The sequence below is a fragment of the Dromaius novaehollandiae genome, chromosome 1, assembly GCF_036370855.1.
Source record: "Dromaius novaehollandiae isolate bDroNov1 chromosome 1, bDroNov1.hap1, whole genome shotgun sequence".
NCBI classification, from domain to species: Eukaryota; Metazoa; Chordata; class Aves; order Casuariiformes; family Dromaiidae; genus Dromaius; species Dromaius novaehollandiae.
The window spans coordinates 189,457,951-189,471,485 of NC_088098.1; the positions used below are offsets into that span (position 1 = coordinate 189,457,951).

Sequence of the window (13,535 nt, forward strand, 5' to 3'; positions counted from 1 at the left end):
TCGCCCTTCCCCCCTCCCCACACGCCCAACGGCCCGCCGACTGGCGGCAGGGGGAGGGGAGGAGCTTCGGCGCCCTCGGTCCCGCTCGTAGTGGCTCGTACCATTCCTCGGAGCGGGAGGCGCGGCGGGGAAGCGACAGCGCAGCCGCAGCGCTCCAAACGCCCCGCTGCCGCCCGCCTCCCCCCCCCCCCCCCGCGGCGTAGGGGCACCCTGCCGCCGCGCCGGGCTCCGCGGCGCGCGGCCGCCAGGAGGTTGTGGGGGCACGCGCGCTTCTTCCCGCCTCTCCTCCCGCTGCGCGGCCCCGCCCCGGCCGCCATGTTGTGGCGGCAGCGGGAGCGGCGGGAGCGCGGGCGGCGGCCGGGGGTGCTCGGAGCATGCACGGCGCGGAGCAGCGTCCCACGGACGCGCACCCCAGGCAGTGGGTGCTCATTGCACCAGGTAACCCGCGGGGCTCGGCGGCGGGACAGGCCCTGCCGCAGCGCTGCTTCTCTCGCTCGCCTCCGCGCCCCGCTGCCTGGCCCCGGCGGCGCTCGCGCTCCTCGCGGCGGAGCTGGGGCCGTCGCTCGGGCAGGAGGCCGGTGCCCTTCTCTCAGGGCTGGGCCGGTCTCCAGGCTGCTGTGCAGCCAGCCCCAGTCCTGGTGTGACACGGACGTTTTGTGACACAGCTTCCACACACGCCCCGACAGAGCACCCCCGCCCCGACCCCGTGTCTCTCACAGCATCTGGGCGTTTTATTTTTCTGTGGTATCGGGACTTTGCAAAGGTCCTTGATTTGTAAACGTCACTGGGAACCCTGGAGAGCTATAGGAGAGCAGTCTTGTCACCCAGGCCCCTGGTGGAGCCTCGCCGATGTCTCCCTGCTGCCGCTGCTGGCCACCTCACCTCCACCCTTTTTGTCCGTTCCTGTGTTTTCCGGAGGAAATGGTTTAGTGCCCTAAGCATCAGCTTTAAAACAAACTCCTTGGAAACCATAAATCCTAATCCAGGGTGAGATTTGCTCAGCTCTTTATAGGCTAAACAAATAGAGCTCCACATAGCAGCTCTGCGGATGTGATGGACACAAGGCCTTAAGCACCACGTAGGCTGCATTTCTCTTGCTGAGCGTTGAATAAATGTGAAGTTGCCTTTCTTCCTTTATGCTTATTTCTGCCTGGTGTCAGGTTTTAAAATTCTAAATTCACTGATCACAAAAGGATTTTGTGTTAAAGAGTATGAGCAAAACAGGACGTGTTCAAACTCCCAAGACAATAAGAGGAGAGAGGCCTGTCAAAGGTGGGGTTTTTTTTTTTAGCTTGGTTTCCTAAGGAAATGAGACTTACCCAGTCACATTATCGATAGGTCAGCTTTGTACAGTGCCCTTTTCTTATCCCACTGAAAACTTTTGAGCCTGTTTGTTAATTTCAGCCAAATTTGATAAAGAGGAGGTGCTATTAGGGGTATTTTAGAGCTTTGTGAAAATGGCAGCTGTGAAAAGGGGACATTTATGGTATAGCATGAGCTTAGTTCAGGAAGGGTTTACAATGAGGCAGGAGCTCAATCTTGAGACACACATCCTTCAGAAACCAGACTTCTTTAGTTATATGAGCAGCAGAACCAATTGTTATGATTTGCTGATTCCTCTCTTCCTCTGGTTTTAACTTTTCTTTTCCACGCTTTTGGTATCTGACATGCTTGATGCCTAAGAATGGAATTCATAAGTGAGGAATTCATTTCTTTAATATTGATTCTCTGCTGTAGGATTTAAAGCTAAATCTTGTATCGGATGACTGGCTCTGTGAACAGATGTCCATACTGTGCAAATATTTGCAAATATGCTTAACTTATGCACAAGTAGTCAGTTCTGTGCAGTAAGTTAAATTCTTAAGTAAGTGTTTGCAGGATTGGAGCCAGAGCTTGTAACTTTCTTAAAGCCAGACAGTTTGTATTACCAATTATGCCAGCACAGCTCTGAAAAATTTATATAGTACTCCAGACCTGTAAGAAAGTTTATTAAGCTTTAGTGGAACCTCAAAGCATATAGTGATTAAAAAAAAAATCTGCAGACAGTAACTTCATAGCTCCACTGCTGATGAAACTTGCCTATCAAATGAACAGGACTGCTGAACTGAAATAGATTGAATGATTTTAATGATTTTTCAGAAAGGAGATTTTTAAAGTTGTATGTATCACTTTTCAAAGTTTTGCATGTCTGAACTGAATTTTCTGATAGATCTCAGAATTTCTCTGTTGTTTAGCAGAAGTTGTAACAGGAAGACCTGATTGCTTTTAGAAAATAAGATGGGCAAAGTTGCTTTTTTGTATCTTTACATCTTTGTAAAATGCTTTTCTTGTTTGATGTTAATTTTTGTTCATACAGCAATCCATATTAATCATAATATCTGCATGGTATTATGCTGCACACATGCATAAGAATGACTTGTGTAAGTAATTGCTTGTGAGACCTGATTCTGGGTGCAAGTTTAGTATGTATTCATAATCTACCAACATCTTTGTAGATGTAAATAGCATGTTTATAATCTTGTATCTGTGGCCATTATCCTGAGCATGATGGGAAGAAGGAGAAAGATATGTTTTAATGCTATGCAAGAAGCTTCAGAGACCTAATTGATAGTTTTCTTGTAAGAAAAGAGCTTTCTAAGGCCCCAGTTTCAAGTCCTTAAGTTAGCTTGTAACTACTCACCTGAGTAGTTTGCCTCCCAGAAGAGCTTATGAGGTCAATAATGTTGTATACCATCCTACACAACCTAATGGCATCTCCACTTAGATATGTCATTCATCTTGCTCTGATTAGGACATCTTAAAAGTTACTGTATGGCTGGAGATAAGAACTAGTTCTGCAGAGAGACTAGAAATTGTAGTCTAGAAGAGAATGAGGTCTGTCAGTATAAAATCAAAGCAATGAGAACTGAAACTTGCTTCCCTAGGTATCTGTATTTCTCAATCCCCTAAACCTTCTGAGGCACAACAGTGGCTTCCTAGAACAAGGCAAGGATATGGTCAGAGTTTTGAACAATGATTCCTGTCATTCTGATCCCATAGTTATGCTACTGGACTGAAAATGGATCTCTTGATTTTATGGAAATCTCTGGCCAGGGTTTTGCTGCTAATGTGGCATATAGAAACACCTAACTGGATGCAAAAAGCATATGTAAGAGGAAGGTGAGGTCCTTTTTTCCTTTAGACTTCCACAGCTGGCAACATTGGATTGATATTTGCAACACAGCAGCTCAAAACCAGGTAGATTTCACTTTCTAATCTTCCCTAGAAAGTAAGCAAAGTGTATTTATGTGCTTTAGGACTGAAGTCTATAAAGTGATCATTTATTTCCTTCTTTCACCACACATATATACAACACATCATAGTGTGTAGACAATAAATTACTGGTATACTGGTTGGAGCATGATTGATGACTGGGAAGGTAAATTTCAATTTTAGTTCTGATTTTTTTATTTTTATATTGATTTCAGTGTTCCAGAATCAGCTCAGAAACAAGGATCTCCTGTGCCACGTAGAATTGCGCATGGTCTTTGTTAGAGTCTTGATTGTAATTCGAGGAGTAATGCAGTTGGAGTGCTTGTTCGATGTGTGCAATTCCAACCTTCCTGAACAATTCTATTCTAGAAAGTCAGGCTCAATCATTTTGTGTTACAAATAATTAACTGTATCATTATATTTCCAGTACTGTAAAACTTCGATCACTGGTGTAGCTCATGCTACACATAGGACAGAGCTGCAAAACACACAGCTCAGGGAGTATTTTGTGTGGATTATAGAGGTGAGTGATAATCGGAAGGGAGAGCAAAAGTGCCTGATCTGAGAGACAGAGCTGATGTCCAGTCAGCAGGCTGGTTGCCCTGTGCTTCATCTCAGTCTGCCTTTGCTTACCTTAATTCCTTCTTATGGCAATGAAAGAACCTCCTTCACTGTTCTTATCAGTAGCAGCCTGAGGACAGTGTTTCTTCTCACCAGCCCTCTGTTGTGCCAGGACCCTCAGGCCTGCATGGCATGGGGCAGTCGCACAAGGCAAGTGCAAATAGGAATGGGGAAGGAAGAAGAGCCCTGGACACTCATATGTGGCCTGGCAGGTAAGCGACTTTAAAGTGAAGCAGCAGATTTTACCCTTAGAACTGGTAGCTTCACCTGGTGAGATATCTAGTGGTGGTGTTTCTACTGATACTGCTGTTGATACTGTTTTTTTCCGTGGAGGCAGGATGATTTGCTATACCAATACAAGCAGCTTTTTATTTTGTTTTTATAGGTGTAATTGTTCCTGTGTTAGGGATTGAAAAGCCAAGAGAAAGGCAAAGGGGTAAGCCTTGGCTTGAGAGTCAGGAGCAGAGGAGCTGGAAAGCATGAGTCTGATGGAGAGGACGGGGCAAGGAGGAGAAGGTGGCAGCTGTGATAATCACTCCTGAAAGACTGGGAGCCATCAATGTACATTGTGCAGCCTTGTCACAGACATTTAGAAGAAGGTTGAGAAATGGAGGTCAGCAGCCAAGAGATATAAGGATGAACAATTAGGGAGAGTGGTGTGTGGTAGATGGAGTGAGGTGATGAGAACAGAAAACTTAGGCATAAGGATAGGAGTAGAGCTGTGCATGCTGGGCCAGAATTAGAGTCAACTCTTTCAGCAGTTTCTGCAGTTGCAGATTAACTGTGCTGTGGATATACAGGCACCAGATTTGGCCTAGAGCAGACTCAGCTCAGCACTAACAGGGTTTATTAGTTCAAGTGCTGTGCCATGTTAACACATCTCTGCTGTTTCCAGGACCAGCTCTGCAGTGCAGCTGCTTTCAGACAGTGTCTGAGCTACTAAGTCCTGATGGACCCAAGCTGGCTCTGTGCAGACCCACTTGGGTGTTTCTGCACTGTGCTCCATATTCCAGGGGATTTTATTAGCTTGGCTGGAAAACTGGATCTGAACTTGCTTTGTCCGGGCTAGTTGGCGTCAACAGCTAAGAAGACCTCCCGAATCTGGAGCTCTGGGGGGGGAGTCATGGTACAGAGACATCAAAGTGCTATTATGTCCTGAAGGACCCACATGGACTTCACTAGCGGGTGTCTTGAGTTTCCAGATTGTGCTCTTCTGCATTTCTTGTGGTAGTCAGATAACCAGGGTTGTTAAATTATCCATGTGTCCCAGACCCCTTTACCCTGGATAAGGTGAAGCTTCCTGTTGTATTGGCCTAGCTACTGAATAGATACAAGGGGAAAAAAATGACTCTTGAGGATTAGAACCTGGCCATCTCATAGCTAGACAAGCGCTAATGCTTAAATAGAAGACATTCTGCCCATGTTTACTTAGTATTCACATTGTTTTTTTTTTAAATCACACTACCTAGATCAATGACTTTTTTTAATGAGCATATGGATATTTCTACTTGTTTTGTGGAGTTGGGCCCTTGGAACTACCATTTTCAAGCTCTTTTTCTGAAACTATAAGAACTATAAATTTTTCCTCAGAAAAAGAAATACTGTTCAGATCCCACCTAGTTGTTGGGTTCTAAGAGTAGTAGCTCTAAGAAAACCCTCAAATACTGTGATGAAATCAGCATGTGGCGTAGATCTGGTCTATGTTCTGTATAACAAACGGGCCTTCTAATGTAGTGGCTTCAAACTAGTCTTACCAGTAGCAACTAAAATCACACACTGGCTGCTTAACAGGATGTGTGTGAAGCACAGTTTCTTTGCAATAAAGTTTTTCAGGGATAGGTGTTGTGTCAGAACTGGAACTGTTTATATCCTTTGCAAGTTTTAGCAAAGAGGTCAGGGATTGAAGACAGTTTTCTAAGTCTGTTCCATTCTACACCTAAGGTTAAGACTGTTGTACTTAATTTGTTCCATGTTTATCTGTATTCGTAAAAGAAGTAGGGGTTAGCTGCAAGCTGAAAATGAATTTCAAGCTTTAGTTTCCTGAATGAGACAAATGTAGATTTTTCAGCCTGCTATTTTCTTAAACAGTAAATTGATTAGCTTTTTTATTGTTTTATGGTAACTGCCATATGAATAGCACTGGAAGGATAACAAGGAGGGGAGGGAAATTTAACAATCCTATTATTTTTAGGAATTACTTATTTAAAAATAAAAAGAGCAGTTTCACATGAGACTTGGCAAGTTTTCTGAGCAAATCTCATATATGCCAAAAGTCAGATGGAGGCAGGAATAAATGGACTGTCTTGCCAAACCATAGGGCATCAGCATGCATTAAATTAATCCTTAGTGCTTTTAAAGGAGACTAAGGAACTTTTGTCTCCATGCAACAACAGAGGACTTAAGAATTTTGGGTCATATTGAGAGAAGATGTCATATTAAAAGAAGCTCTAGGATACATAATGCATAAACTGTAGTTTTCTTTAAAATCTTAGGTCAGCAGTTTTTATTTTTATTCTTTTCTACTCTTGCAGTTTGCACTTAAAAACATTTTGATACATGCTTTCTTTTAACATTAAAAAAACTAGTTCAATTTACCTGCTACAAAATAGACCACACTGCTGGGCTGTTAGGAAGTTTGATTCAGAAATTTTAATGAACGTCAAAATTTACCTAATTTATTCTGGAAATATTAAGGTTCTTGTGCCCAGCTAAAGGTCTTCAAAATAGTATTTACAACAAAGAAATATATACTTAACAGCTGACTTAAAACATTACAAAGATTGTATGTGCACATATTTTTACACCTTCTTAATAAAGTGGCTGTGAATACACTTATTTTAGAAGTTAGCACTCTGTTGGTATATTTGTATCCCTGAACAAAGCCTTTTGCCTGCAGATAATTTGCACCATTTCTTATATGTCATCTCTTAAAAGGGCATACTGAGCTCAGCTGCATATAAAGCAGATATAACTGGCAAGCTAAGGAGCCAGAAGGAAGCATAGCAAATAAAATAACTGAAAAGAGATGTTTTAATGTGTAACACCATCTCCTACTTCTGCTTTCTGCCATCTGGCTTGGAAGAGACCAAGTTATGCCAACTTAGGCCTCTCTGCACATGGGATTAGGGCTGATTCAGCCAGTAATACAGCTGCACCAGTTTTGACCCCATAAATACTGAGAAGGGAAGTCTGGAGTATTTATCCTTCAAGTGATAACTTGTTCTTGAACTGCTCAAGATTGACCTCTCCTTCAGTCAGTACAAACCCCTGCATGACCTGCCTAGCATCTTGATTTCAATAATTGCTGAATTAATAGTGTCCATTGTTGCCAGTGACTCCATGAGCATATTTTTTGGCCTAACTGAATTGTGCCAGCATAAGGTGAAGCCAAAGGATGCTCTCAAACAGTTAAGTCTTAATAGCCCTATTGCTTAACTGTGTACAGGGGCAAGACTACTCAAACCATCTGGTAGTATTTCTGTGTGAAATTTTGCTCAAGATAGAGATCTTAGTGCCATTTTCAGATGGCAATGTGTTGTATGTTAGAATTTCCAGATGAAGTGGGAGGCCTGAAAATGTAAGGGGTGTAAATTATACCACATTAAACATTATTTGTTTTAGGACATCAAATAATAAATCTGTGATTACTAAACTGACAACCATTCTAGCTTTGACAACAGGCACTGTAGAAGTCCCCTTTCACTGAAGCTAGTACTATGTATGGTCAAGAAAAGCATAACGTGGTCAGATAACATCAGGCAATGGGTCATAATTGAGTAACGACTGAGAAGACAGCATTTCCAAAAATCGAGGGGGTGCTAGTGCATTTATATGTAAGTACCTGAAAACTGTCCCTCTGCTGTTTGCAGAGGTAATCAAGCTTTGTGTTATTTATATTCTGGAAGTGTTGTGAGCCAAGGAAGCAACAGTATAGTCTTGATAGTCTTGTATGCTGACTTGCTTTCCCACCTCTGTAAAGTCAGGTGAGATCTAGCTGTCTAATCGGCTTAAGCTGAAAGACAGCATTGTCGCATGAAGAGTAAGTTATTTTCCACGTCATCTAACCCTGGCATGGGTTATTTCCTGTTGTTCTGGTGATCATGTAACCATACGGTGAGTCAGAATAGCTTACTGATCTGGCTGAAAATTAATACTTCTTTTTCATGGCTGGTTACTTCTTAGCTGGATCAGTGAACTGATCCAGCTCGCCATGTGTCCGTAAGATTGCTAGCTTTGATAGAAAGAAAGCAGCAGAGATGTGCAGTGGGGGGGGAGAAGAGGTGGGAACCTCAGGACTACCCTTTTTAATGGTGTGTGGTCTTAGGTCAGTTGAAGTCAGTTGTGAAACTGCATCCTAAATCTATGCATATCTGAATTTATTCATTATGCTAACACATAATTACCTTGTAACTTATAAAATTTGTCAGAAGTTTGGATGATAAAAAGTGCTGGATTTATTAATTAATTTTCATCAGGCTTTTTGCAGGGCATGGTGCAGGATAGAGGACACCTTGCTCATATACCATTAGCACAGGCACAGAATTAAAACCATTTACTTAAGAGTTCACTGAATCTACAAAGAACATAAATAAAGTGAAATTATTAGATCTAACATATCTGCAGCTTTAGACTATGTAGTTTAAAGTCTTCCATAAAACGTCCATTAAATGAGCTCTGTCATAATGTCTCCATCTGACACACCTTTTGTGCACAGCTAGAAGTTCAGGAGGGAATGGAAAAGACTTGTGTAGGTGACGTATGGTTTAATATCTGTTTTTAAATGAAATCTTAACTTTATATTTCCAGACTGTTAAATGATTCTGTTTTTTTCCAGGGTGATGGTGGTGGGGAAATTTGTACTCTCAGAGGGTTTTTTCCTTTTATGCAATTGACAGTTATTTACAGCCTTTTTGCTTGCATGTCTGGCAGCTTTTTGCATGGGAATTGCATATAACGAGATATTAGTCTATTTAGTATTCTGTAAGCAGTTAATAAAAAAAAGGAAAGGTGAATAGACTTTGCATCATCCATAACAGTTTCATAGATCTTAGTGGGAGTTTTATGTCCTTGTCCTGTTTATTCATGTAGCAATACCAGGTAACACTTCTTTTTCAATAGCCAGATTCATTAATGCCTTATATCTATCCATTGTGGAAGAAACTATTGCCAGATCCTTTGACAGCTGGTTCGTTTTCACTTTGTTCTGTTTATATATTTTATGGAATTTGTCTGGTTGTATGTCTGACCTCCACGAAATATGATAGGCTTTCCTCCTTTTTTTGTAGTGGAAAGCTGCTTTTAAGCTTTTATAGTCTCTCTAACTCAGCTTCAGGATTCTGAGGTTCTCTTTGTAGACACTATTACAGCTGATGGATCTATCACCCAGATTTTTAAATGACCTTAGTGTAATTTGATTAATACAGAATAAATAGTAGACTATAACTTAAGTACAGTATACATACATATCAGCCCAGTATTGGCACTTGTTTTAATTGTCCTGCATTGGGTTTGCATCAGAACTCCCTCTTCAGGTGTAGCTATGGCAGTACTGTGGCCCGCATTCATGCAGCCTTGCTGAAGGTGCCTGTGAGAGGGAGACATATACTTGCAGGGGATGATTCAGGCTTTAGGTGGGTTCAGCTGCCTCCCTGAAGTTTCTGTTTTCCTTGGCAATTTAAAGAGTGGCCTACTAACTGAGCTGCCTCCTTGGGACAGCATTAAATTGGGTCTCTCTGTACCTTTATATCAGTTTTTGTATCCTTGTAGTGAATATTGTCCTAGGACAAAAGCATGCTGTCTGGATCGGCCTGTGCTCGCTGTATGTTACCTGCAGTTTACAGCTGCAAGACAGTTGGTAGAGGGTATAACATTTAGTAAGAAAGATCTTATCCACTCTCACATGTTATTCCTTTGGGTAAAGCAAGTTTTCCAGGGCTGAGCTATGGTAACTGTTGTAGTGAATATGATGGCAATCATCTGATGTTTTCCTTTAGGATTTAACAAAAGAGCTCTTCCTGTAATGTCCCTTTGGTATGCTTATTTTCTGTATGATTGTTTCTTATCTGGTTGTGAATCTTAAAACTCAAAAAAAAAAAAAACTAGTTTAACTCTTAGTTTTGCTGGAAAATTGCTACAGCACTGCTTTTTAAGAAGGCTTTGTTTATTTAGCTATAAGATATCCTTGCCTGAATACAGGGGCTGATAAGTGTAATGACATTAAAGAAATCCACTTACCTTTCCTGGCTGAAGGCCAGAATACACACAGGAAAGAGCTTGGGCACCTAACTCCAAAAATCTTTTGCTCAGCATTTTCCTAATCATGGAGTATTTAAATTCAGATATATAGGGCCTTCTTCACCCAGGAGGCCAAGTTGGCATTGCATCCAATTTTCCAAGCAGGCATTCTCCTAGTTGTCTCTTTTTATCTGCCAGCTTGATTTTTAGGAAGGCCAGTCTCTAATGAAAATATACTTCAGCTGCCCCTGGAAGTGGAGTGGGAAAACTGAGATTACAAGAAACTTGGAGAAACACCGTTTGTGTTTGCCCACCGCTTCCTTTCTTTGTATGTGTGTGCGCACGTGGGTGTGCGTGCCCATCCTGTATGAAGAATGTGACATTTACGTTAATCCCACGGGCAAGAGATATTGGGGCTGATGGCAGCAGCTTGGATTCTATTCGTTAGGGGCTAACTGGTAGGAGCTGCTTTTCTCTGTGCGATGATGAACCACGCTGAGCTGGGAGAAGGAGGGGAGAACGCACTGGGCAGAGCTGTGCTTTTCTTCACATGGAGATCCAGGGCCCCTGGCTGAGCCTCGGTAGCTGCGGGGCCAGGCTGCGTATACTGTGAGGGAATCTCTGTCAGGCCATGCGGTGCTGCACGTGGGGTAGCACAGGGCAGGGCGGGTGTTATCTGCTTCGAGAAGGCAGAGAATCGGCAAGGCGTGTGGGGGGGGGGACACTGTAGCCCTTGGCTTTGTCGAGTGCTCCTTCCAATCTGAGTTGGGATGGATACATTCAGCCTGTTAACAGAAGATTAGGAAAAGGACAGATCAACTAAATGAAGATGTCAACTTCATTAAAAACAGCTACATTAGGAAGGGCTGTCTACTTAATTGTTCACATTATAGAAGATGCAACTTAGGGCTCAGCTGGACTCCTTCCCAGTGTTCATAAATCTGTGCATGAAGAAAGCAGAGCAAGTGAGCGCTAAAAGTTCCTTTGGGGTTTTCTTTTGTTTTGCTTTTTGTTTTAAATTTTAAATCTCACATTTAGTGTGTGTATTTTAACATGTTCATGTGAAACACATCAAAGTAAACACATACTGTATGTTACTTTCACTGTCATTAATCACTGCAGTGATTTAAAAAGTAACAAAAAATACACTGATGTTAAACTGTGGTCAAGAATCGAAATATACACAGCTTTAGAAATTCAAAGTTCTCGTTTGCCAGGACAAATGTAGCTTGACAACTGTGTGTGTGTTTATATATCAGCATATGAAGCAAGTCTGGTTAGAAAATGTGGACATTTTTTCCATTTAAAAACCAACTTGCATTGAAACATTTTCAAGCACTTTTTCAAGCCACCTGTAGACTTGACTAAAAATTCAAAGAAGGAAAATGACTGTAAATTCTCCAGCTTTGAGAACTGTTATCCTCTGATACATTACCACAAAGCACACTTGCCTTTTGAGCCCTGCCTATGTCTTTATCCAGGCAATCTCTATCTGTGGCACAACTGAATAGCCAGGAGTGGATGTGAAAAATGAGGGTTATTCAGGGCTTTTCTGCCACTGAGGTACCAGTGAACAGACAGAGAAGTCCACCTTTCTTTTCTTTTGTGTTGGGAATGGGCTTTCAGGAGAGTGGACAGCTATTCTTGGTGATATTGAAGTTCCTACTTCCCTGTTGCCCATAGAAAAGGACTGTGTTGTTCCCACAATCTTACCAAACCTCCTAGATGACACTGGAAGGTAAAGGAAGATGTGGCGCTTGTATTCCTTCCAACAGCCCCCCTTGTGAATGGCTGTACAGCCCACCTCTTGTGCTTCTCTTCTGCTTTCCTCAGCAGCATCGTAACCCAAATGTCAGCCTGGTCCCTGTCAGTCCTCTCTCTGGAGGTTTGGATGCCAGTTATATGTGTGAAATGCTTTAGTAATTTTCCTTGCTCTGATGAATGCCTTTATGAGAGGAATTGGGACAGAACTGGCAGTCTGCAGGCTAAGAAAGATGATGCTGTCATGTCGCTCTTCACTCAGATGTGAGAAGTTGTTTTCATAAATATAAGTTAGACTTTCCCTACAAAGAAAACTTGGATAGAATATAATTAACTGGGGACCCTTATAGAATCTTTTCGGACTTGAATCAGCATTCTTATGGGAATTGTTTCCTTTAAAATTTTTTTTTTTTCTAATTTCACAGAGAGGTAGTATTTTTCTGGCTCTGCTTTTTGTTTGACTTTTTTGCTTTAAGACACAGAAAGCAGAACTGTCGGGGGCCTAAGCCAGAGGTGCTGTACTCTTAGCTTCTATTTCCTGCAGAGAGAATTAGATGCGCTCTTTATTTTTCAGGATTATACATAACAGATAAACAAGTATGCATATTTTTCACAGAAATAACAGCCACTCAGATAATTCCTGACCCATATTTTGCTGCATAGGCTGAGTTCTGAAAACCATGCTTTAAAGGACCACTCTTTCTTCCTACAAATATTCTACCTTCTGCACTTTAACTTTTTGATGCCACACACTATGCTTAGTCTAACTTACCAAAGTGTTTTCATTGTCTTGCAGACTAATCAGGGCAACGCATCAGTTCATCTCACTTAACCGAGATGTCAAACTTACGAGCTCTGTCACCTGAGGCTCTTTCTGGGGCAGTGGTTTTCAAAATCTAAGTCATCCCCAGATGCATGTCTCTTTCCTGTGGCAAACAGAGAGTGCCAGGATGTCTGGAATCATAATTTCAGTGCTTTGGTCAGGTTGGATGAATTTGGGCTGTTACATACAGGTTTTAGCAAAAAATGCATATGCTTCCAAAAAGTGTCAACACAGCTAATTCTGAGTGTGTTGGAGAAGCATAGCAGAACATGAAATATTTCTCAATTTACAAGTTCGTAACTTTTTCCTTCCCCAACAGAGGCTGCTGTTGACCTCCCTAAGACACCTGACAGTGAACCTTTGTTTACAAGACTACGCAACCCAAGCACAGGCAAGTTTTGGAATTGTGACATGAGCCTATTAATGTTCTGGCTGATTCCCTCCATCACCAAAATATTCCTATTTTGCAAGCTGAAATAATGATGATAGTGTAAGTCTTATGTGCCAAAGATATTGCTGGTGATGCCAGATAGTTAATGCTATGCAAACATTTAGGATTTCTTTTATAATTTTAATTGGCTGAACTGTTTATTCATCAGGACTATTGGCAGAACAAAAAAGAGGTGTAATTTAAGTTCTGTTTTTAAGTGCATTAATTTTGGGGAACTTTCAGTGCAGGGAGTTGAGCCTGGCTTTTTTTTAATCCAAATTTAGGCTTCATAGCTATTCAACTTATGCTATAAGATAAATAATCGGAGTTAGAAGAAGTGATTCAATTATACTTACCAAGCTTTCTGAGCCTTTTTTATTTTTAAATCTAATTTTCTTCTTTCCTTGTTCCAAA

At 41.7% G+C, this 13,535-nt stretch overlaps 1 protein-coding gene across 3 annotated transcripts in view; it reads left to right on the forward strand.

Annotated features, from left to right (window-relative positions):
* The first annotated feature begins 213 nt into the window (after positions 1-213).
* RNASEH2B (ribonuclease H2 subunit B) overlaps positions 214-13,535 on the forward strand; it is a 45,893-nt gene continuing 32,571 nt past the window's right edge. The window contains exons 1-2 of one of the 3 annotated variants that reach the window (XM_064504872.1): positions 214-438; positions 13,011-13,082. In XM_064504872.1, coding sequence (XP_064360942.1) covers positions 375-438; positions 13,011-13,082 — 136 coding nt within the window. In that variant the 5' untranslated portion in view covers positions 214-374. The remainder of the gene's footprint in view (positions 439-13,010; positions 13,083-13,535) is intronic. The other 2 variants (XM_026108381.2, XM_026108380.2) reach the window with 2 other exon arrangements.